This window comes from Grampus griseus, assembly GCF_964374135.1.
Source record: "Grampus griseus genome assembly, chromosome: 3".
Taxonomy (NCBI): Eukaryota; Metazoa; Chordata; class Mammalia; order Artiodactyla; family Delphinidae; genus Grampus; species Grampus griseus.
In genome coordinates, this window is record NC_139019.1 from 9,478,325 (window position 1) to 9,503,724 (window position 25,400).

At 40.3% G+C, this 25,400-nt stretch overlaps 1 protein-coding gene across 2 annotated transcripts in view; it reads right to left on the reverse strand.

Annotated features, from left to right (window-relative positions):
• CTNND2 (catenin delta 2) overlaps window positions 1-25,400 on the reverse strand; it is a gene marked incomplete at its 5' end in the record, with an annotated part of 935,921 nt that overhangs the window by 363,718 nt on the left and 546,803 nt on the right. For both annotated transcript variants that reach the window (XM_082650874.1, XM_082650873.1), the window contains 2 exons: window positions 7,510-7,765; window positions 18,209-18,403. In XM_082650874.1, the coding sequence (XP_082507000.1) occupies window positions 7,510-7,765; window positions 18,209-18,403 (451 nt within the window). The remainder of the gene's footprint in view (window positions 1-7,509; window positions 7,766-18,208; window positions 18,404-25,400) is intronic.

A 25,400-nucleotide genomic window follows, 5' to 3' on the forward strand; every position in this document is an offset into this window, starting at 1 on the left:
GAAGATGTGGTATATATATGATGGAATATTACTCCGTCGTAAAATAAGTATGAAATAGTACCATTTGCTGCAACATGGATGCAACTAGAGATTATCACACTAAGTGAAGTAAGTGAGAAAGAGAAAGGCAAATGCCATATGATAGCATTTATATGTGGAATCTAAAATATGGCACAAATGAACCTATCTACAAAGCAGACTCACAGTCATAGAGAACAGACATGCGGTTGCCAAGGGGGAGGGGGTGGGGAGGGATGGATTGGGACTTTGGGATTAGCAGATGCAAACTATTACACACAGAATGGATAAACAACAAGGTCCTACTGTACAACACAGGGAACTATATTCAATATCCTGTGATAAACCATAATGGCAAAGGATATAAAAAAGAAAGCATATATACGTATAACTGAATCACACTGCTGTATAGCAGAAATTAACACAACATTGTATATCAACTATACTTCAATAAAAGAAATTTTAAAAATGTAAACTGAAATAAAAACTTTAAATTGTGGTGTTTTATCTTTAACATCCCCTGTTTCAAGTTCTATCTTTAGTGCACATCTATTTTACAGTGTAAATAGTAAAACAGTACACTGAAACGTGTAGTTAGTTGAGTTAGTGTATCTCCCCAAAATTCATATCTATTCAGAAGCTCAGAATATGGCCTTATTTGGAAATAGTGTCTTTGCAGATGTAATTAGGTGAAGATGAAGTCGTCCTGGATTAGCGTGGATCCTAAATACAGTGACTGGTGTCTTCATAGGAACAGCATGGGAGACGTGAGACAGAGAGGAAGGTGTAAGTGAAGACACAGGCAGAGACTGAAGCTCTGCAGCCACATTCAAGGGATGGCGGGGCCACCCCAGACCCTTCGGAGGGAGCATGACCCTGCTCAGGCCATGATTTTTCAGACTTCTGGCCTCCACAACCATAAGAGAATACATTTTTGTTGGTTGAAGCCACCCAGTTGGTGGTAATTTGCATGGCAAGGCAGCCCTAGGAAATTAACATACCATGTTCATAATTTATAAGTAAAAAAATCCGCATACAGAGATGCAAGCTAACATTTTTTGCTGACTCGGTGGGTGGACAGCTGCCCTCCCATCCCAGCCCAACCAGGCTGGAGTACTTCAAACAGGCACCACCCCCGACTTCCAGCCCTCCTTTCTTTTCAACTAGAGAGCTTTCTCTCCCATTTTTTCATATGTAAATATCAACTATCCCTCAAGGTTCCGGCCAACCACTCAATTCCGCCTCTGTACTTCTATCACATCTGTCTTGTTTACCCAATGCACTACAGTCATTTGTGGCTATACCTTTCTCTCTCACATACCTTTAAAAGCTCCTTAAAGAATGAAGCTCTTCACATGCTATCATTGCACCTGCAGAGTTCATCCTACAATATTCCCCAGAAAAGTCACCGAGAACACATGTGCCTTCAGATGGACCTGGAGGGAAGAGTTTAAAGGAATGAGAGCTACAGGGCTGTGTCCCTGCCCAGCTCTGGCCATGTGTTGATAAAACTTCGCTGAGGACATATATGTGTGCTTTTCGTATTTCCAAGTGGCATGAGCAGTGCATTATAATAATCATGCTGGATAACAAAACTGGAGTCTGAAGTATCACATAACGGAATCACCCCCAACAAGAAGTGAATGTTAAGCCCCTCATTTAAGTTAAAAAGAAAATTATATATATATATATATATATATAATTTCATTTTATATATATAATGGAATACTACTTAGCCATTAAGAAAAAGAATGAAATAATGCCATTTGCAGCAACATGGATGGCCCTAGAGCTTATGATACTAAGTGAAGTAAGTCAGACAGAGAAAGACTAATACCATTTGATATCACGTATATGTGGAATCTAAAATATGTCACAAATGAACTTATTTACAAAACAGAAACAGACTCACAGACATAGAAAAACAAGCTTATGGTTACCAACAGGGAAAGGGGGGAGGGGAGGGATAAATTAGGAGTTTGGGATTAGCAGATACACACTACTGTATATAAAATAGATAAACAACAAGGTCCTACTGTACAGCACAGGGAACTATATCCAGTACCCTGTGATAAACCATAATGGAAAAGAATATGAAAAAGAATATATATACATATATATATAGATATCTGAATCATTTTGCTGTACACCTGAAACATTGTTAATCAACTATAGTTCAATAAAAAAAATAATAAATTAAAAAAAGTCTCACTGAGAAGGCACTGGGGGGAGGAGTAATAACTGTTCTCAGGGCTGTCTCTGAAGAAGGGATAGACGTATTCTAACGTGACTGCAAAGGTCAGAAACAAGATCAGGGAGTGAACTTACAAGGGGTGAAGATTTCAATATAAATGAGTGTACAAGGCTTGCATTATTCAAGAAATTAATAAAATGCTTCAAGAGATGGTGAGTGGCCCATTTCGAGAGGCATTCAAACAGAGACTGAATGGCCAATTGTTGGGCTTGCCCTTGGCCTAACTGAATAAATGACGTCCAAGTGCTCTTCACACTGAGGGTCTTTAAATTGCAGATGCTGTATTTTTCCCCCTCTGACATTTCCCCAGTTAAATAAATGATTATTGAACATTTAAAGTGAAAAACAAACTCCCCAGAGATTCACCACCCCATAACTGAACCAGGAAGAATATTATGACTGTTTTATTGCAAACACTTCAGACATGTTACCTAAATGACATAATAATGGCACTTTAAATGTTAATAAAGATTCTAAAAATATTTTTTAAATCTTCACCTTTAAAAAAGCATCTTTGTATATATTTTGTTTCCTGAGCATTCATTTCACTATATGCTATGTGTGGTTATAGAGTGGGCAGGTAAGCAATGAAAAAAAACTCAGCATTTGGAAAACATTCTTAACCTAGGTTTACCTAATGATATTTATAAGCAGTATTACTTAATAATATATACTAATACAACATCCAATAATAAAATAATTTTAGTAATACACTAGGTAATACCTTAAAAGCGCATATTTTTAGATTATTGGTCAAATACTGTGGCTTGAAACAAAACATGGAGAACAAGTTTGATAGAGCCAACTGAAAATTCAGTTGCTAATTTGCGCTCAAATTCAGCATAAAGATGTGTCACTGCATTTATTTCTCTGTTACACTGCGTAACAAAAAGAAGATAGAATTTTATTGTGAATCATGTTTACAGTAAGTTAGATTCCTTTAGCAGGCTTGGAAAACTGCTTTTGAGGTAGTTTACATCAAGGATTACAATACCCTGAAAAGGGATTAATCCAACTTGATTAAAAGATGCCATTCATGCTGCAACCTACACATTAAGTTATGTCAGTAAATGTCTTAGTCATAACTTCTCTTCTTATATAGACAAGAACATTTATAGCATCATTAGCACACCAGGTACATTAGTCTTGCTTTTTTCCTGGTTATTTCATCAATCACATTTTCAAAATAAGGATGCTATGACGTATCACTCCCAACATCACTGAGTTGGGATGAGTCCTTTCATATAATTTAAAGATTTATATTTGGCCTACATGTTTAAAAGCACTGTATAAAACTCAATATCTGGTATAGTACCAACAACGTATTAGCTGTGATAATTCTTAAGAAATTCACATTTTATGGAAGATAACATGCAATTAACAAATAAAAAGTTCTCAGCAAACGTGGCTGTAAAGCAAACATTATATATATATAAATTTTTTTTTCAAAGTGATTGCTGACTTAAAAAGGCAATCAGATCCTACCATCTCCTTTTATAAAAGGTTTCTGTGCATTCTTTGCTGGAGTAGAGTAGGGGCAATTGAAAGTGAAGAGTCCAAAGTTTTGCCCCGATCCGTATGACTCAGTCAAGTAAGCTAGAGAAACCTAATCCTTCAGAACCAATCCTTTCATATCCTATGGCTTAGAAAAATTTTTTAAAAATTGTGTTAAAGAATATATATATGTATAACTGAAGCACTTTGCTGTACATCTGAAACTAATGCAACACTGTATATCAACTATACTTCAATTAAAAAAAATAAATTAGGGCTTCCCTGGTGGCACAGTGGTTGAGAGTCCGCCTGCCGATGCAGGGGACACGGGTTCATGCCCCGGTCTGGGAAGATCCCACATGCCGTGGAGCGGCTGGGCCCGTGAGCCATGGCCGCTGAGCCTGCGCGTCCGGAGCCTGTACTCCACAACGGGAGAGGCCACAACAGTGAGAGGCCCGCGTACCGGGAAAAAAAAAATAAATAAATAAATAATAAATAAATAAATTTAAAAAATAAAATAGCCTAAATAAATAAATAAATGTCATCAAAATATCAAAAAAAAAAAGATAACGGAGTTTCTGGTTTCAAGTCTAATGACTGAATTGGGGCTACCTTGATTTCAAATTCTTATTTTAAAACGGATGATTTGCTTGAAAACTCCTCACTGAAGCTCCTTAATAGAGAAAAGATACTGGTCTGCAATAAGACAGATAGGCAGATAGTAGAAGAGAAAAGAAAGGAAAAACAAAACAAAGACCACATATCCATAAGCAATTATCAGAGAGACCAGACCTATTTAGACAATTTGTATCATTTCCTTCATTCCTTCACTCACTCCTACACACAGAAAACTGGTGCTACCATTTACTCGTCCTCCAAGAAAATCATAAAAGATGTGAGTATAGTCTTTCCTTTTCCTTTTTATTTTTTATAAAGAAATATAAATGCCCATGCCAATACGTGCCCCGTGTCCTAGAAGTGTGGATTCTAGCCTGTGTACCCACAGGTCATTTATTCCAATTCTCCATTTATTTAAGGCACAAAATATGGGGATATCGGTTTTCTCCCACAAAGGAGAATTAAGTTAAAGATGTAAGGAAAAGTGCTTTGAGAATTGTAATGTGCTATAAATACATGTTTGCAATGGCAAAGAGGCTTACATGGTCTGGTATTTAATGATAAATAAAACTTTAACAAATTCTCTTCAAAAATGTATGTATAAAAGCTTGAAAGAAATCTAAAAGCTGGAAAAGTTTAAATCATAAGTTATAATGCTGAAAAAAACAATTTTGAACCCCCAAAGTAAAAGATACCTGTTCTAGTAATATTCACCTAGGAAGAACCAAAATTCATTATTCAAAAGAAGATGCAAAGATGTTATCATAAAAGAAGCATTAGATTGTGGACTAGAATTTTAGATTAGATTTGGGCTGTCTCAATTAAATCTGAACACTTTGACATATTCCTTTATTAAAAAGAAAACTCTACAAGAAAGGCATTATTGTATTTTATATACCCATTTTGCATAATGCCAGGTTATTATTATTAGTTCCTTTTACATTAAGCCATAATAATTCAGTTCTGGTTCTAGATCTCGTTCTGTTTGTTTTGATTCTATACCTGGCCTTAGGATGGTGGTATGATTTTTTTTTCAGAATTAACACATATTTAAAGCCAATGCTTAGCATTCTTAAAAATAAAATAGTAAACTGTAATTCCTATAACACTGAGTTGTATATAAGTTCACACCTACAAAAGGTCAGTGGCCAGTATACTCTTATTCATTCTAACATTTCTTATTGGTGTCTCTTTTTTGGTTTATAGTGGGCACTCAATAAACATATGTCACATAATCCATAACTTAAAAAGATAATAGCCATGATACACTGAAAGAAGAAAAAAGGCTATAAAAGTGACAGTAATATAAAATGAGAAGGCTATGCCATTTAATAAAATAAAATGCATTTAATACACAGTATAAAATAAAGAAGCGAAGCTGTAGCTAGACAAACATAAATTTGGGCTCCAATCAAGCCAAATTCCCCTAATATGAAATTTAAAAACCTTTCCACTGAAGATTAAATGCTTAGCCTCAATTTAAGTAAACAATGTTCAATAAAGCAATGCCAATCCAATTATGTATTTTTCTATTTAGCATTTCCTAAGAGTTTACTTCTATTTCTACATGTTTTCAATAGCATGTCTAGAAAAATTATTTAAAAATAGAGAGTGTTGGGGGAGGGATGGATTGGGAGTTTGGGGTTAGCAGATGCAAACTGTTATATATAGAATGGATAAACAACAAGACACTACTGTAGAGCACAGGGGGCTATATTCAATATCCTGGGATAAACCATAATGGAAAATAGTATAAAAAAGAATGCATATATATGTATAACGGAATCACTTTGCTGTACAGCAGAAACTAACACAACATTGTAAATCAACTATACTTGAATAAAAAAATAATAAATATTGAAGAAAGAAAGAAATAGAGAATGTTGAGGTGTTGTTATCTGAAGAACATTCTACCCACACATGCCAAGAATACTGAAGGATCTGGGGCAGATTTCAGGACCAAGACGATAGAGATCCCTGTTTCGACTGAAAATCTAGAGAAGCAGGATGCCGGACAATGTAAGTATAAGAATTCTTCTTATTTCTAGTAGTTAACAGTGAGCACTTATTACAACTCACCTTTACAATGGAGGTTCTACCACATATAATATTTAACGTAAACCCTCCAAGCAGGTTTGAATTGTGCTAAAGAAGCGATCTCAAAGAATACCAAATGGTCCCATTTGGTAAAATGGTCCCATTATGCCTTTTATGTATGTAGACGTGATTTCTTTTTACAAAAGAATCTATGCAAACCCCTCAATATAGTACACATGCACTTGTGTGCTCTATCAGAGAAAATATCCAAAAATTCCTTGAGATGAATTTTACCGCCAGATTCAAGTCACATGCCCCGTTACAAAGACATACCAGGCATCTGATATATCTGTAGTATTCACAGATGCAGATATATATTTATGGGGCTCTGCATAACTCAAATGCCTATGAATAAAACATCATTGAACTCTACAGGAATTCAATTCCAATTTCAGAAGTAGAGTATCACTAAATCCTTCACCACTGTTGAAAAAAGAAAGCAAAAAAGAAATACTTCTCCATAATAACAATTTCTTTAATATATTATATTCAAGTTTTTAATCAATGTCCAATCAACTTCAGCCTCATGTTTATTTTCAGACACAAAAATGAAGGTAATAAGGGTTTTCTAAATGTCCAATTTTTAGTATAACCTGGTAGGTGTGCCACTTCCCACTCTAATGAATGGAAACATACAGCGTGACAAAGCATGCTTCTACTGAGACAAGAAAATACCTAGACCATAGTATTTGAAGTCAAATGATATAACCCCCCAATCCTCCATTTCTACTGCATGAAAGAAAATTGTTCAACATCTCATCAAATAGCTGAAACCTTCAAGCACCTACAAATGTTCTGATCAAAAGATCGTCTTTGCTGTTGAACCAAGAAGATACTAGGGATCTATGATCGACACCAATATTCCAAATCAAACAGAAGATTATAAAACCCAACCAAAGTCAACACTTTCATACTCAGCCAGTGACATGGAGGCAATAACGCGACGCAAAAATAAATCATGTAGTAACAAGGCCTGGTTTGAAAACCTCTTTAGCAGTGATTGGGAAGAGAAAAAGGTTGGTACCCACCTGGGATCTTTCTGAATGCTATCGATGGATGGGGATCTGGCCAAGGTGCCTTCGGGAGGGAGGGCAGGGCCGGATTTGCTGTACGGAGATTCGACGGAAGGACAATACTGCAGCTGCCGGTAGGGATCCGCGTAGCTGGAGGCTGGGCCGGCGGCGTAGCTGGCCCTCTGGAAGGTGGCCACGGCAGCGCTCTGCGGGCCATGCTGGCTGCCTGTGCGCTGCAAGGGGACGGAGTCGACACCGGGGGAAGACGGGGCTAGGACAGGAAAGTAGGGACAAAGTAAAAAATTGAGGACCTGCTCACAGAAACGGTTAACCAGGTCTAGGCAGGGGGGAAAATTACACACATACAAAAACAAAAACAAAAACAAGGGTTTGAAAGAATAAAAAAAAAAAAAATTCTGTCATATTTGAACTAACACATTCGATGTTACCCATTAAAGTGATAATTAGCATGCTATTTCAGGAATAAACCTTTCCACTCTAGGGCAAAAACGCATCTGCGGTGTGTTTGCTGCTTACCAACCTCCACGAGAAGGTTTGTTAATTGGAAATGTAAACTCTGTGTGGAGCTAAAACCCAGAAGAAATGTAAGGAACATCTTCTAAGGAATCGTGTACAGTGACTTCTTTACTGTTTAGGTTGAGAAAACTCAGAAAGTGCTCGCTCAGGTGATGTTACATTAATTCTATTCAGGGTGTGAAAGAAATTTAGTAATGTGGTTAATTTCTCCTAAATAAAAGAAAATAAGGCAACGTGAGAGGATGTGTATGCATGGGGGTGGAGGTGAACACAGGTCCATAGTTAGTACTCGAGCATTAAATGCAGGACTGTCCTAGTTCTTGTAAAGTTTAACAAACACCCACAGGAGTTTTATATGCCTCTTTCTCAAGTTGAGCTTTCATAGTAACAAATACATTCGGTGAAGGGTGGGCATGGGAGAGGAGATGAAGACCTGCCCAACTGCAACACAAACAAAATAAGAAGTTGACTTGGCTTTTCCAGAAGTATTTGCATCTTTTCAATATGCCTAAATTGTTTGGAGAAGATTTGACACCAGTTACTAAAATTGGTTTGACTATTTCCAAACTGAATTTCAGTTTTTTGTTTCCTTCCTGGTTCTTTGGAGTTTGTTTCCTGTCATTATTTTTATCTGGTTCTCAGAAATACTTGACGTCTAAGGTTTAGTTGACATATACAATAAAAATAGCATCTTCCATATTAATAGAATGCGACCTGTTATTAATTGTTGTGATATTTAGCCATGATCGATATTAGACAGCACCTTTACTTTCTAGCATTGTAGATCGGAATATATCCCAAATACAGCCAGTGTCTAGATAAGGCCGTTTACCATGCAAGCTCTACGTGGAATTAGTTTCTGATTACAAATCACACCCCACAACTCGGACTTTCTGAGAGCTTCATAGTGGATGGTGATAGAGCTTATTTTATCCTCTCTCTCATTAGAAGACATATGTGAAATCAAATACAAAAGAAATTATGTCACATTGAGGAAACAACGTTAATGTTAAAAGTTAAGGATATCCTGTCGGAATGACAAAAAGTTGCAAAGTGAACTGGAGAAACATATCCTAATATGAGAGCTGATTTTAACAGAGTTCAGGGCTTCTCATTCCAAAGAACTTTTAATACTTAATCTTATAATAACCAAAATTAGGAGACTAGGCACTGTGACATGGTGAAGACTAGAAAAATATTTAAGAAAACTTTCTAAACAAAAAGTGCATATTTTCCCAGAAGAGCAGTATTTTGAAATGATGAGGGCTGCCCTGATGGATTAAGTTTCAAAGTCATTGGATTAGACTAATAAGCATTAAGTTCACAACCAGAAAATCTGTCTTACGTCTTTAGGCAATTTATGGAGCATTTAGATTGTCTCCAAAATTTTACAAGCATGTCTAATTAAAAGTCATGTTTTAAAATTTATGAACAATGTGCTTTATGTCATGGGGACAGGGGTTAAAAATTCAGGCCAGGCATAACCATGCTCTTGGAAGAACAAATGCAAAGAGGTAAACAAAATTTCATTTTCTAGAAGAGTTGTGAAAAGCCAGCCAGCAAATCAAGGGCAAACGGGGAAAACTAACTATATCCTGACATTTTTCAGATAAATGCATGTTTTCCATTCAGGAACTAAATATCTGCACTTAAGCTTGCTGAAAAGGGTTACTAATATCAGAAAAAAATCCTTTTCTATGCAAAATTATTTGTTATTAATACATTAGATATAGTGATAAACAGGAAGGGAGGGCAAAATGGCAGAGATCAGGATTTAATAATGAAACGTGAAGAAACGCTCTTGTTAAAAAAATGATAATATATTGGGCTTCTCTGGTGGCGCAGTGGTTGAGAGTCCGCCTGCCGATGCAGGGGACACGGGTTCGTGCCCCGGTCCGGGAAGATCCCACATGCCGCGGAGCGGCTGGGCCCGTGAGCCATGGCCGCTGAGCCTGCGCGTCCGGAGCCTGTGCTCCGCAATGGGAGAGGCCACAACAGTGAGAGGCCTGAATACCGCAAAAAAAAACTAAAAAAAAAAAAAAAAGAGAGTGGACTATGAAATTTAAGACGGGTAAACAACTTCCAGAAAGATCATATTTGAAAAAAAAAAAAATCGCAATCACATTTCTGTCACTTGACAAATGGCCTTTCAGAAGTATCATTCCTGAAGCCATAAGTTTCAACTTTTTTAGGTCTCAATAAATAGAGTACCCGATGAGAATTTCAAAATATAAAATTAGAACTCAAACTGATACTGTCAAATTCAAATAAATTAGAGACTGCTCAATGCAAGGAAAATAATGCAGAATAGCAATACAAATGGGGAGAAAAATACACTATTTTAAAGGGTAGGTTATATGATCATATAGAAGAAAATGCATGAGAAACGAAGAGATCTCAAACGAGCCATCGGTAATGTAAGAATGTAATACCTTCTATTTTTTTAAGCACGAGGTAAAAGACTGATTTCAACACGTTAACACTGATTTCTCCCTTTTTGCCTGTTCAGACTGCGGTGTGTTTGTTGCAGACGGTGGCTCTCTATTAATATAGATAAGCCGATACCGCTCACACGATTAAAAGACTTTTCTTTAACACAAATTTTCCCTTAATTTCTGTCCTGTTATATTCGGTTGGCCAAAAAGTGCGTTCGGGTTGTTCGTAAGATGGCACGGAGGAACCCGAAACGACGTTATGGCCTATGCTTGCTCTCATTTGAGTTTTAGAGCTCAGTTGACCAAATCACCCACCTTGGAGGATTACTCGATTCAACTGAACTTTCTTATGGCAAACATTTGAAGTAAAAGGTGCTTTATCAGCTCTGTAAACACTCCTCTCTCTTCTCACCTGCTCTGCAAACAGCCCCTTCTCCCCTCAATAATCTCTTCCAACTCAATGAATCACACTGCTGGTCTCCTTGGGGAGAGTTTAAAAGTAGCCTCTCCGGGGAGATTTTAAAAGTAGCCTCTTCAGCAGTTGACCTGATACTTCGCCTTTTCACGCTGCTCATGAAATTATCTGTTTTCCGAAGAGCTACACAAATAAAGGTCTAGTGCGTAAAGGGAAAAAAAATAGATGTTTTATGTGTTGTATTTTGTTTGAAAGAAGGGAAGGGAGATCCTTTTTAATAAAAGCAAACATTCTATTTTGATGAGGATAGATGGTTACATGCATTATTTACTGACAATGGAAAAAAAGGAGAACAGAATAAAATACAAGACTCTGGCACATGGAGAAACTTGGGAGATGGAATATAAAGCAGGGTTCAACAGAAGAAAGAAAAAACATGTATTTTTGTTTTCATATTATTTATCTTTTCTTTTATGTATATTTGTACATAGAGAGATATGAAAACATAAAATACTTTTACACATGTTATAAAATACAAAGTAAGCAAACGATAAGCTGATTAAATAACATTCCTCCTGCAAGCTCAGAAAATAAAAATGGCTTAGGTGACAATGGGTCCAAAAACATGGCCTATATACCTTTAAAGTTATTACTTAAATAATAACAACTCTATCATTTCAGGGATGAGGAACCTTCACCACCCAATCCACTATATTCCCAATAGTATTATCATCTAGAACTGAATTATACATGTCTTCCAATTTTCTGCACTCTGCACAGGTTGATCCAAGCTGAGCTCAATGGAAAAATATTCAAGGGTAAATTTAACATAATCTTTTAACTTCATATGTCATTATGTTTGTGGGGGGGAGGCATTTAATGCAGGATTATTATTAGTGTTGATGTTGATTACTGGTGTCGATGTTGCTGTTTCTAAATTTTATCGACTGTTCTACCAGCAAACACTCTGTTCTCCTTCAGCTGTAATTACTTTGTATTTACACTATTTTAGGTGAATTGATATAGGTAAGCATCTGGAAGCTCTTCTTTGTTTTAAGATGATATTTATCACTGGGCTCATTAAAAATTTCCAGTTGGGTAATCATGTGCCCCTGACTTTTTAGATTTAAAAGAGGTAAAAATTTTAACTAAGAGGTTACGGAGGATCTAATTTGACTTACTCCAGTGGGAAGCAATCATTTTTACAATTTGAAGTAACAGCCTTTAATAAGTAATAAACTGTTACTATTACATCTTTTGTGGACTCAAAAGATGAATTTCATTGAAAATGTTATTTATACTTTATTGAAGAATAGCAATAAAATTTTATGAATATGAAGGTTCTATGTAATCCCTCTATAACTTTATGAAGTATTGACTCTTGCTGCAGAAAGTTAAGTTTTTTAAAAAATGCTTTCTCCATATGGGCAAATATTTTCATCCCATTCTTATTTCTTGTTATGTTGCAATATTTGTCAACCTCATAAGGATATTTAGCAGGTTTTCTCCTTGCAGCGTACCTACGCTAATTCATTCTTTATTAGAAGCTGACACATTCATCACAGAAAGCTTGTTTTCTCCACTCAGGATCACATTTATCCGAAAGGAAATGCATGTGACTATCAACCCAGCCGATGTTGGCCATTTTTGCTAGTTTAGAAAGATGTGTTTGGGAGGTTGTCAGAGTCAAGTATTTACGTTCATCAAAGGACTCCTAAGTTGACAGTCATTGATATGTTTGAGTTTGAAATAAAAATCTGTGTCATCTTAATAGACTTTAGCATAAGCATATCCATGAGAGTCACAGGTTCTTTGTCTGGCCGTGTTCCTTATTATATAAGCTCTGTTTGGACAAGGTTTATCCCGGACAAAAGGTATATTCTATTTAAACCGACGCCCAAATTAAAAGTGTGCCTCTTTAGATTTTCATTGTGCAAGAAGTAAAGACTCAGACGTTGGGTGGATGGTCCTGGAAGAGCAGGTGGGGATATTGGCTCTACTGTCCCACTCACTGCTCAGTGGCCTGGTCTTCTGCTGCAGCCACAGCATCCTGTCTCCTTGCCCAGGGAGACAGCACGGATGGATCTGATAAGAGGGTCCCCTCTGGGGAGCCCTGTTGAGTGGCGACCACTGCTGATTCAGGAAGTGACGCTTTTATGTTCTCTCGTGCTGCTAGATCTCTGGGACCACCATGCTGGCTCCTGTCTCAGTCCTGTCCTGGTGCCCCTAGGGGCAGCTTCTCTACTGTCTCGAGGACCTTTTTGAACACCCAAAGGTAGACTGTGCTTCTTGTCTGAATCGGGATCTAAGTCAGTCTTCATAATAAAGTAACAAGGGTGAGAGGGTAACTATGGCAGCCAAGATGGAGGGATGGAAAAAAGATGGCGGTAGGTTGGGTATAGGGGGAGAAGCTAACTGAGAAATCACCTTTGGAGGGGAAGTTTAGGGAGCTTCAATCTGTCTCATCTTCGAGGACTACAGCTGTTTCCTGCTCTTCTCGGTATAGTCATCTCAGTGTATCTCTCAGTTCTGGTACAATCTATAACTCAGGATGGCCTTAGTGGTGTTTGGAAAGGGAGGCCCAGGGATGGGGTCAGCATGGGCCTGAGCAGGGATGGGAGAGAAGAGTGGCCACGGGAGATAATGCCCGGGACCCTGAGCCAGGTGGAAGCAGAGCTGAAGCACTGAGCGACCAAGAGTGGGTACCATTCCACAGCCCCACTCCCTGCTGAGAAACTAAAGGATGACCTGGGAGGGTGGCAGGAATCGTGTATAGTGCAATCTTGAGTTACATGTTATCTAGGAAAGAAACGACAGTATGTGTTGTTCTGTGCTTTTTTTTTTTTTTTTTTTACAGTTAAGGTCATTTTAATTTTGCAATTGTATAAAGAGGAGGGGAGTTTTTTTCCCCAGTTTTTCCTGTGAGAGGAAAATACATATTAGTAAGTAAAATTATTTCAGTTTAGTTGAATTTGTGCCAAATCTAAGCAAGTGAGTCAGGCATCCAAGAAACTAATTTGAATGGCTGACCTTTCAAAGGAGTTACTTTTGAGCCTCTGAGTCCAGTGTCACCAGTTGAGGGATGTCCTTTTCTCTTTTGTAATGATCCTGCTTGCTTAATTTTGAATATGTTCTATTTTTTTGGTGCTTTTCTTAATACTCTGTCTTCATTTTTGTCTGGAATATTCATTTAGCCTTTAATATATTACCTTCCGTTACCAGTTATTTTGTCCTATTTTAGGTCCTTCTCTGAAACTAAAATGAGCATGCGTGAGGACAAAGTTGGTTTAAGCTTCTTTGGACCTGAAGCCCATCAAGCACGTGGTTTGTTTTCAACAGATATTATCTGATTAACGCAGGACACAGGAAATCCTGACGCTCTCTAGATGAAAATGGGTGTATATTTATTTATTTATTTTTGCAGTACGCGGGCCTCTCACTGTCGTGGCCTCTCCCGTTGCGGAGCACAGGCTCCGGACGCGCAGGCTCAGTGGCCATGGCTCACGGGCCCAGCCGCTCCGCAGCATGTGGCATCCTCCCGGACCGGGGCACGAACCCGTGTCCCCGGCATCGGCAGGCGAACTCTCAACCACTGTGCCAACAGGGAAGCCCTTTATTTTGTTTTTGAATGATGATTTTTACAAATGCAGGGTCAACCAAGATGACTGTTAAGAGCCCAGGTCCCAGGGCAAGACTGCCTGGGTGTGAAGCTTTAAAGACTGGCTCCATACCACCTGTGTGACCTTGGGCAGATTACTCAACGTCTCTGTGCCTCAGTATTCTGATTCGTAAAGTGAGCATCATAATAGCACCTCCTTCATAGGGCGGTTCTGAGGATTAGTAAGTACATTCAAAGCATTGAGAACCATGGCTGAAAGTGGCAGACATGCTATATGCTTTGTCATCCTGTCTCAGCTGCTTGACGCTATAGCACCACCCAGTAATTCCCAAATTGTTAAGGCCAATACACTTGACTTCACTCCCAAGTGGGGATTCCCTCAAGAGCAGCAAGTGGCCTTCAATTCCCCTGCCCCACTCTCCTGGAAGTATCCTCTGGAAATGCTCTACAGATGGAACTGAAGGACCTCCGGCCAGTGGCCTTACTTCACAGCAGAGAGGTAAGGCTGAACAGCCGCCTTGGCCACCGATCTGAGCCAAAAGCCAGTGACCCCGGAACAGTTCAGGTCTAACAGGCCTCATAAGAACCTGTCCTCTTCTCCCAAGGAATTAGGGTATTTGCTCTGACTCTGGACGCTTCTTAAAAGTCTGTACCGGTGGTGGCACTAAGTGTGGGGTGTGTATAGCACAGAGGATGTGAAAAATAACCCTCTGGATATAGAAAAGCAATCTTCTTTTTTTTTTACTTATTTTTTTGGTTGCACTGCATGGCTTGTGGGATCTTAGTTCCCCGATCAGGGATCGAACCGGGGCCCCCGACAGTGAAAGCACGGTGTCCTAACCACTGGACCGCCAGGGAATTCCTGGGAAAGCAATCTTAAAATGTTTCTTTATTGAAGTTTAATCTTGCCTTTACTAGATATAATTTAATACTATTGTATAATATGTATGTAATTTATACGTGAGAGATATATACCCGTATTAAAAGCATTTTCTCAAACATGTGGGTTCTGATAGAGACAGTTCCTGGAGGTGCAGGGTTAGCTGGGAAAGGGTAAGGACTTGAAATGAATTCAGGATAGAAATAGGGAGTAACCTGAGCAGGGGTGAGGGAGAGAGGGCTTGTGGCTTTATGCTTAGGAGCTGGAGACGTGGCTTCTCCCCACCTGTCCCCAAGAGACCACTCATGGACTTCTGTAAATTTCCATAGTGTTGTGGAAATCAGCATATTTCCTCAAAAGTGCCTCAAGTTCAAAGATGCGGGCAGGGAGGGTGTCTTGGGCATCTGGATGGCACACCTCAACAGATCTCGGCCAGGACAGAGGTTACTATTAGTGGGAAAGGGCTGGGCAAACAGCTTGTCCCCTCTGAAGCACTCAGACGACACTCCTGCCTTCTCTCAGAGGAGAGATAGGAGAAAAACACTCATTTATTCATTCAGTCTCGTTCTCCACTGATGGCTTAGAATGGGGGTCAGCAAACTTCTGTAAAGCGCCAGTAAGTAAGTATTCTCAGCTTAACCAACCATATGGTCTCTGTCACTATTCAACTGGGCTGCTGCAGGGTGACAGCAACTACAGATGATCTGGAAACAAAAGGGTGAGGCTGTATTCCAATAAATGTTTAGGACTCCGCAATTTGGAATTCATATGACTTTTACATATCCCCAAATATTATCCATCTTTTGACCGCAAACCATTTAAAAATGTGATAATCGTTTTTAACGCGCAAGCACTACTACCACAGGTGACGAGCTGGATTGAGACTGTGGGCCATCGTTTGCCAACCCCGGCTTAGAGAAAACACTACTTTTGTTGTCGTCATTGTTTTTTTTTGTTGTTGTTAAGTGTGAACATCAGTCCTGGTCCTTAATTTGAGATCGATGAATGAAATACTTTTTTCCTATTGTAGCTAATTTTTCATTAAACCTCCAGAAGTCTATCAACGAGAGCTAATTCTAAAAGCCTATGAATATGGAACAGGGAATCAACATAATCCCTTTTGTTGTCAGTTTTTCTTCAAATTAGATATTGAATGTCACCGAGATTGTTATCTTTGTCTTTTATAAGGAGTGGGTGGAAATAAAATTACCCTAGTTAATAATATGCAACAAGCTAACTGTTAAACTAGCCCAGCCTCAGACTGGAGTAGGTTTAGCAGGCTGAAGGTGAGAGAAACTCTGACAGAAGAATAAATGGGTATTCTTTCTACCTGAACTAAGATATGTACTATTAACACTGGATGGCATTTACAACGTCAAGAGTAAAATCAAGGAGTATTCTGTGCTTTTCCTCCTATGATGCAGTGAAATACTGAAATGTAAATACCAATAATCAGCTAGAAAAGCAACGTAGCTTGCCTGGATTTCAAAACATATAAGTTAGTATCACAATGAAGTTTAACAAAATTGCTATGATCTACTTCTTGGGAACTGGAAGTTACAACAGTCTGAAGATGAAGCGCCCGGTGCCAAGGCCTGGACCAGAGCTTCTGCATCCCCATACCTCGGCCCCTGCCCGGGATGATAATGTGTATGATTAGAAATGAAGGAGACAGCTCTACTGTCTGCAGACCGGCAGCATAATGTTTCCTAAGCTAACTTAGCCATGGGACCCTTAGCGGAAGTGCCGTTCTCAGTACCTTGATGATATTGATTTTACAGTTAAGACAAGTGTGCTCGAGCACATTTAATCATGACACTTGACCAGTTATTTTGCAAATGGCTTCATGTTCTGGAAAACACTTGTCCTTCTTCACGTGGCCTAAGGTTGTGTCAAGTTAAAATATATACTTAATCCAGGAAAGCGATCCAGTTGAATGAACCATATGCAACTGCCAATAACCGACTTTTCAGAAATAATTTCATATGATTCAACCTAATAGTGTGTATGAAATAAATTCTCAGTTGGCTTTACAAAATATGCTACATTTTTTAGTAAATATGCTTCCTTCCCACCAAGCTTGCCAAACAGGTGGACTGTGTCATTAAAAAAGTTACCAGCATGAGGCACATGCCTTTATATGTCCTGTACAGTGACCGTGCTTCCCTGAAGTAGTTATAGTCACTAAATACGTTAATAAGGATGTACAAAAAATTGGTACTGCTCCTTCGATTTGCCTGTGTGACAAGATGAGCTGACAACCCCCCTGCACTTATTTCATTTACAATCTACTCAGGGAGCTAAAGTGGAGTCATATTTGGTTTCTATCCTCATCACAAACATTAACGAGAGAAGCAGGTGTATCATAATGCTTCTGAGGAAACAGGACATACACGCACGCACACACACACACACACACACACACACACACCTTTCACAAGGGAGTGTTCTTTAAGCTTCCAAGCAGGCCCACCCCTCTGTGGACAGGCCCCCCTAAGTGGACAAGCCACCTCTGTGGACAGGCCCCACTCTGTGGACAGACCCCCGTCTGTGGACAGGCCCCCGTCCATGGACAAGCCTGTGGACAGGCCACTCCACTGTGGACAGGCCCGTCCTCTATGGACAGGCCCACCCCTCTGTGGACAGGCCACTCCACTGTGGACAGGCCCACCCTCTGTGGACAGGCCCACCCCTCTGTGGACAGGCCCACCCTCTGTGGACAGGCCACTCCACTGTGGACAGGCCCGCCCTCTGTGGACATGCCCACCCCTCTGTGGACAGGCCCACCCTCTGTGGGCAGGTCCCCCATCAGGGTCCTGAATACACACCTGTGCTCGTGCGGTACGTGCCCGTGTGTGCTGGCGGCAGAGGGTCCCCCTGGCTCTGGCTGAGACTCCTCATGGGGGGCTTCTGATAGACGCGGTCTTCATAGATGGGGTCTATGTGGTGCTCTGGGGACTGCAGGGCTCGCAGCTCCGGGCCCAGGTGGCCGTGCTGGCTGCTGTATGAGGCCCGGGACCCAGCTGAAAGGAATGGACAAGGAGACAGTAAGACCCGACCGACATTCAAACAGAACTTGTTTTAACCAAGATGTATTTGAATCTGGGGGGGACAGGAATGTTGAACTCTGCAGAAAATCAGATGAATGGCAGGAAGAGGTCAAGCTGATCAGCTTATCTGCATCACCCAGCTGCCTTGCTTTGTGCCCAAACCTGATCTCTGTATAAGGATGATAATGATTCTGAGATAAATGCCCATTGAACAGGGCCAGTGAAACAGCATCTTTCCCAGCCTAACGAATGTAACAGGTTTCCTCATTAAAGAGATCAGTCAGATTGAAGTCAAACCTAAAAAGCTCTTATTATCCCTTAGTCCTTGCACCTGAAATTTTACGACAGGAATTCTTATTTAAAACGATGAGCAAATGCATAAGCCGTGGTGGCAAGCCATCTTGATGTTGTTCCTGAAAAATGGACCAGAATTTGTTCTCTCATCAGCAGTTTTTCCTTGGACAATGAATGAACCAAAATGTTCGGACTTACAGTAGTCTAAATCCCTGAGAGAAGCAGATTTTAAAGAAAAAGGTTTTCAAGTTATGTTTTCCTTTACTCTTACCCTCCAAATGGAAGGATCTGCATTTAGTCTACCTTCCTCTGAAACAGTTCAAATGGTTGCCACAAACTGGTTTAATTTATAAATCAAGGCTACATAGCATTTGCCTGTAGTGGTCGTAAATCCTTATTTGTGTCTTTTTTTTTCCTTTTCTTTCTTGCACTGTATAGGAAGAGGTGTGGCTTTGAAGCAGTGCTGTGGGACAGGGAAACTGCGCAAGAGGAAACACTCTCGTGAGGGCTAAGAGCTTGAGTTGACACACGAAAAAGAAGATGTTGACTGAGAGCGAATATTTCGTCCGAGGGAAAGCCAGAGTCACAGGAGTAGACATGCCAGGAGAATCATCTCCACGAGGACAGATGGAGTGGAGGACATCTAGGGACAGTGAAGGGGCATCAAGGAGAGACGGTTATCTAACAATGGTGAGTACAGGACACACACAAAACCCAAACAAGGCTACAGATGATTTTAGCAAAGACCCTTCAGCTAACTCTCCAAAGCTAATAACCCACATGGCACGCTGGGATTTCACTGTCAACTGCCTTTGAATCGTCCCAACTGGGAGCCCTCCATTCCAGCTTAAAGTTAGAGGGAGTTGGAGTTCCTTGATTTTGGTAGTGTTTGTGGACACTTCTCCCTCTGTCCTGCTGCTTCCCGGCCTTCACCAGTGGCCATCTTAAAGCCAACATCTTCAGTGCTCAGTGATTGGGCTGCTTCCTCAGAATGATCTAACCCCAAAGATTTTGATATTCTTGTCTAGTATATTTGAGGACAAAGCCATGCAAAAGTTTTGAAATTGCCAACAGATAAATGTTTTACTGGTTTATTTTACACAGGCTGCTTTATATTTAAATCAACAGAATAGAGCAATTCTGAAGGAGTGGGGCAGTGCTAAGACTTCTATGAATTCAGTCTGGATAACAAACACTGAATGTTTTGAGGAAGGGAAGGGAATCAAGTGGGCAAGTTCCTTACCTTTCCCTTTGCTAGTAATTAAATAAGTTCTGATTTAGAGAGCGTTCAGATGAGTGATAGATTCAAAATAACTGTTTTACATAATTAGGTTCATTGCATCTGATTTATCAAATGCCAACATCACACTGAATATTATCACATGCTTATATCTTCCAGGAATCTATTTAAGTACGATATGCCTTGAGTTCCTGCTGTCAGTTCTTTCTACCTCTGAAGGTTTTGATAATATTGCCAAGGACTTACAAGTGTAAAAAACAAGGAAACAGTCATTACATCCGAACGTCATATAGTTAAATAAAAGTTATCCATCCCTGGTAGATTTAGAGGTGTAACTTTATCACCATTCCTTGGTTCTAAGCAGCTAAAAATATCCAACGATGAACAGTAAAAGGACCTGCTGATCTTTTAAGTGGCGACATGAGCTGAGGGTATGTGTGAAAATCCTCTTCTTATAAGCATTTCCTGGGCATTTGGAAATTTTTATTAGTATCAAAAATCAGAAATTAATGGCCAAGGGTCCTAGGCAAGGAGCAAGAATCTTAAGATAAGGCCTACCTCTGTGGATATCAGAATTTCTATGTGCTGGTATTCAGAAAAATGCAATAGTACAATTATTAAATATTTGAAGAGTATACTACACTTTTTTTATTAGCATGCTTTTGACAGAACTGTAAGTTCACAGTATTTCCCTGTGGAGACACTTGTACAAAATACCTTTGCATATTTAAGCATTATGCATAGAGCTAAGCCATTTTAAACCAAGCATTGTTTGCACTCCTTTTATCCACTGTGGTCAGGTTTTAGTTGCTCGTGGCTGGGTGGGCACAGTTAATGGGAAGAGAGACAGAACTAGGAGAAAAAAGAGGGGCAAGGAATTAAAGGCTAAAAGTGCAACTTCTGGAATTCATGCCCTCTACCACTCTTGCAAGAAAGAACATATCAGGCCCCTACTAACAAGGTCTGTTTTATTTTGGGCAATTTCAAGAAAAAAATAATCTCATACAACCTCTTCTCCGAATAGGCTCCAAAATTTCATGAGATGGTGTATACATTTGCTGATTCAAAGAAAATACACTTTTCTTGATACACGCACCCCAGTGTTCATTGCAGCACTATTTACAATAGCCAGGACATGGAAGCCACCTAAATGTCCATCAACAGAGGAATGGATAAAGAAGATGTGGTGTATATATACAATAGAATATAACTCAGCCATAAAAAGGAATGAAATTGTGCCCTTTGCAGAGATGTGGATGGACCTAGATACTGTCGTACAGAATGAAGTAAGTCAGAAAGAGAAAAGCAAATATCGTATATTAACACATATATGTAGAATCTAAAAAAATGGTATAGATGAACTGATCTGCAAAGCAGAAGTAGAGACACAGACGTAGAGAACAAACATATGGACACCAAGGGGGGAAGTTGGGGGTGGGATGAATTGGGAGACTGGGATTGACATATATCCATTACTATGTATAAAACAGATAACTAATGAGAACTGACTGTGTAGCACAGGGAACTCTACTCAGTGCCTATGGTGACCTAAATGGGAAGGAAATCCAAGGAAGAGGGGATATATGTATACATGTGGCTGATTCACTTTGCTGCACAGCAGACACTAACACAACGTTGTAAAGCAACTATACTCCAATTTAAAAACAAGAAAAAAAAAAGAAAATACGCTTTTCTTTAGTAGTCATTTTCTTTTACCATCTAGTTCTATTTGACAGTGAGTTCTCAGCGTTAACACTGGACTCAAAACACCACTTGTAAACATCTGCATCTTTGCCAGAAACGGAAACAATGTTAACAAGAAAAATTGCTGGAGAAACTGACTTCGTTAAAATGTCACAGATGTCCAGGTCAATTATGTTGGTGGAGAACCATTCTGAGAGCCTCACCTGGACCAAGCTGAGGGCTCAGAACAGCAGTGTGAAAAAGGGCAATGGAAACATGGATGGGCCCAAGAGAAAAGGGAAAGCAGACCCCACGGACCAGCCCAACTGCATCAACCGGTCCCCCGCCATTGCAGACCCAGGTCATGCAAGTATAATACCTGTGTCCAGACTTTATGACCAATTTCTGCCACAACGCTTACAGCATCCAATGTTAACCTTTCAATGCTATCATATGCTTTTACTCGTCCTACTTCTCCTCTTCAGAAGACAAAGTTTGGGTCTAGAGAGCCCAGGCCCTGGCAGTGTTCATATATATATAGTATGTTTCTGAAATCAATGGGTTTTAAGACTCACATCTAAAGCATGAATGCTCAGCTTACAGGCTAAGAGAGGTTGTGATCCAGGAGGGCTGAAGGGTAGTGTAACAACCACATGGGTGCTCTGTGCAGGCCAGGCCCTCCTGCAGGTCCAGGAGCCCTGGAGGACTGGGAAGAACCTGCAAATTGATGTAGGAACAGGCTTGAGACATTTGCTGCACAAGAGCTACCATGTGTCCTAGGACCTCAGTCACTGGCCCACTGCTGCTAGGGCTGACTTGGAAGGATGTTCAGATGGCGCAGAACAGGTCACTCCTGGCCACTCAGCTGTGGCGCTGGTAATGGGAGGTGAGAGGAAAGGTTCAGTTCTGTGGCAGAGATGTGTAACCAAGCAGGACCCTATGGGGTCTTCCTGGGACAGACCCCTCCCTCCATGTCCTCTGCTGTAGCTCCTCTCTGAAGTACCTTGATAACAGTATCTGATGTACGCTTCCTGAGTTGTTTTACAGATGCTAAAACCACCACCAAATAGAAGAAATTAACTACTGGATGACCGTGAGCCCCGAGACCTACAGATGCCTAAGGATTGATAATGTTAACTGTCCTGTTACCTCACCATCAACCAATCAGAGAACTGTGCACGATCACATACCCTGTGACCCCCTCCCTCACCTGGCTTTTAAAAATGCTTTGCTGAAACCCTTCAGGGAGTTCGGGGTATCTAGAGCACAAGCCACCCATTCTCCTTGCTTGGCCTTGGCCCTGCAATAAACCTTTCTCTGATCCAATCATTGACGTTTGGGTTTGTCTCACTGTGCGTCGGGCACAGGAACTTGCATTGGGTAACAGATGGAGATATGGGCTCCAGGGGCTCAGAGGGCAGACTGGACCCTGGAGAGTAGAGGGGCCCTAGACCTGGGACATCCCCTGGAGCTCTGTAGGTACCTTCACTCCAGCACCACCACTTACAAGAGCAACTCCTACACAGAAGTGTAAGCAGGTAGGTTAGGGAGTCCCTGGAGAAAGAGAACCAGGAATGGCTTTCTTGACAGAAGAGAACCCATTTTGGTCTAAGCCATTTTGTGATCTATGCCTGGCTACAGTGCTTGCCGTTGAACACATCTCAGTAATTAGTGATCTTAAGGGAGGGAATGCAGAAACAAGGGAGGAGCATTCAAGAAACAACAGTGCAGCCTTGGGGCAGGGTCCTGGTTCCTTAAGGGATATACATAACAATATACCTTTGAGTTCTGCAGAAACTAAAACCCTCACTCCGGTAGAGGATGGAAGGATGATGCTGACCTTCCTGACTTCAATCAGCTAAAGCTTGGCCTCTGTCAACCTGTGCCCCAGTTCTATGCTGAATTCTCCTCTGCTCAAGCCCCCTCATGAAGATGCATGGACCCTTAGCTTAAAACGTCCCCAATTTTGCTGTTTGGGGAGACTCTGCTTTGGCAAAGATCCCCTGTGTTCTCCTTATTCGCTGCGAGTAATAAATCTTTCCTCTCCCTGCTCTTTGGCTCGGTTGTGGCTATTGGCTCAACACCCACCAAGAAGTGAACCCAGTTTTCGGGGAACAGAAGCTTGAAAGCATGGCTGCCTCTCCAATTCTGCACACAAAAGGGGGCCTTAGGAGCACAGACGTATAATGTCCAACAGTTTGAAGTAAACTAAAATAGCATCTAAAGTAGTAATTCTACTGCTCTTTTCTCGTGTCATTTTTTTTTTCCCAAACAAACTGAAATAGGGAGACATGATTTGGGCTCCAGATTTGTGTTTAACCAGCTGGGCAAATCAAGGCAAGTCATTGAACCTCTCTGAGCCCTGGTTACCTCTAGTGTAAAAATACAAATAATAGGGCTTCTCTGGTAGCACAGTGGTTGAGAATCTGCCTGCCAATGTGGGGGACACTGGTTCGAGCCCTGGTCTGGGAAGATCTCACATGCCGTGGAGCAACTAGGCCCGTGAGCCACAAGTACTGAGCCTGCGCGTCTGGAGCTTGGGCTCCGCAACAGGGGAGGCTGCGACAGTGAGAGGCCCGCGCACCACGATGAAGAGTGGCCCCCGCTCGCCGCAACTAGAGAAAGCCTACATACAGAAACGAACACCCAACACACCCAAAAATAAATAAAAATTAAAAAAATACAAATAATAGTATGTGTTTGTATGACATGGCATTGTGGGAGGATCAAGGTCAGAGAAATCTGTGTGAAGGGCTCTGCAATTGATAAAGCAGCGTAAACATAGATATTCTCACGTCACTCGATCTTAGAATCAAGAAATTGTTATCTCATGAAAATATATCTTTTGATTCTAAAACACAATCAAACACTGTAATTTAAACTATCAAAATATCAAAAACAACTTAAGAGATTTAATTGTGAAATATTATAAATGGAAAAAAAGCTGATAATTTTGTGAAATATCATTGGAAAATGTAAATTTTAAGGTTTTATTTTTTCTTAAAAAATTAATGTTGCTTTTTAATGGATAATTGTAAAGAATGAAGGAATGAATGAAGTTCAAAGGGAAAGAAATATTGAAATAACCAAGAGAAGGTGGAATCCTTTTTAGAAAGGGATATGGCATAAATTAAACTTGCTGAGCGAAGATAGCAAACATCTGCTGATCCAGAAGGAAGCCAGCGATGGACCTGCAGGGAGTTCTTGACATGGAAAGTAATTACAAAGCTGAAAGGGCAAAGTATCCTCACTGCCTTGCTCGTCTCATGCCTCCACCCCACAGAGAGAGAATCCAACAGGCTCTGTTCCATTTGACCAGCAACAGAAAACACTTCTAGACTGATTTGCAAATAAATTTCTACTTGCTAGATTTTACCTAGAGCGTTCACCCGTGCCAGTTAATCCATATTGATTGATACGTTCACTCATTTAACACATATTTACTGAGTGAGCAACTTCTAGGAGTTTTGGACACCATGATGCTTAAGACTCACAAGGTCCCTGGCCTTGAAAATAAATCAGTCATCACATTTAGAGATAAAGGTACTGAAGGGAAATAAAGGAGGGTGGGGAAGGTAGACAGTGTCGGAGGGTATACTGTTTTCATACGGTGGTCAGGAAAGTTCTTTATGAGGATCTGACATTTCAGCAGCAGACTACTTAAGGGAGCCATGCTGGAGGGAGATCCATGTGTTTCTCAGATAGAGGGGACCAGAAGTGAGAGCAAAGGCCCTCTGTCGGAGAGTCAATTCA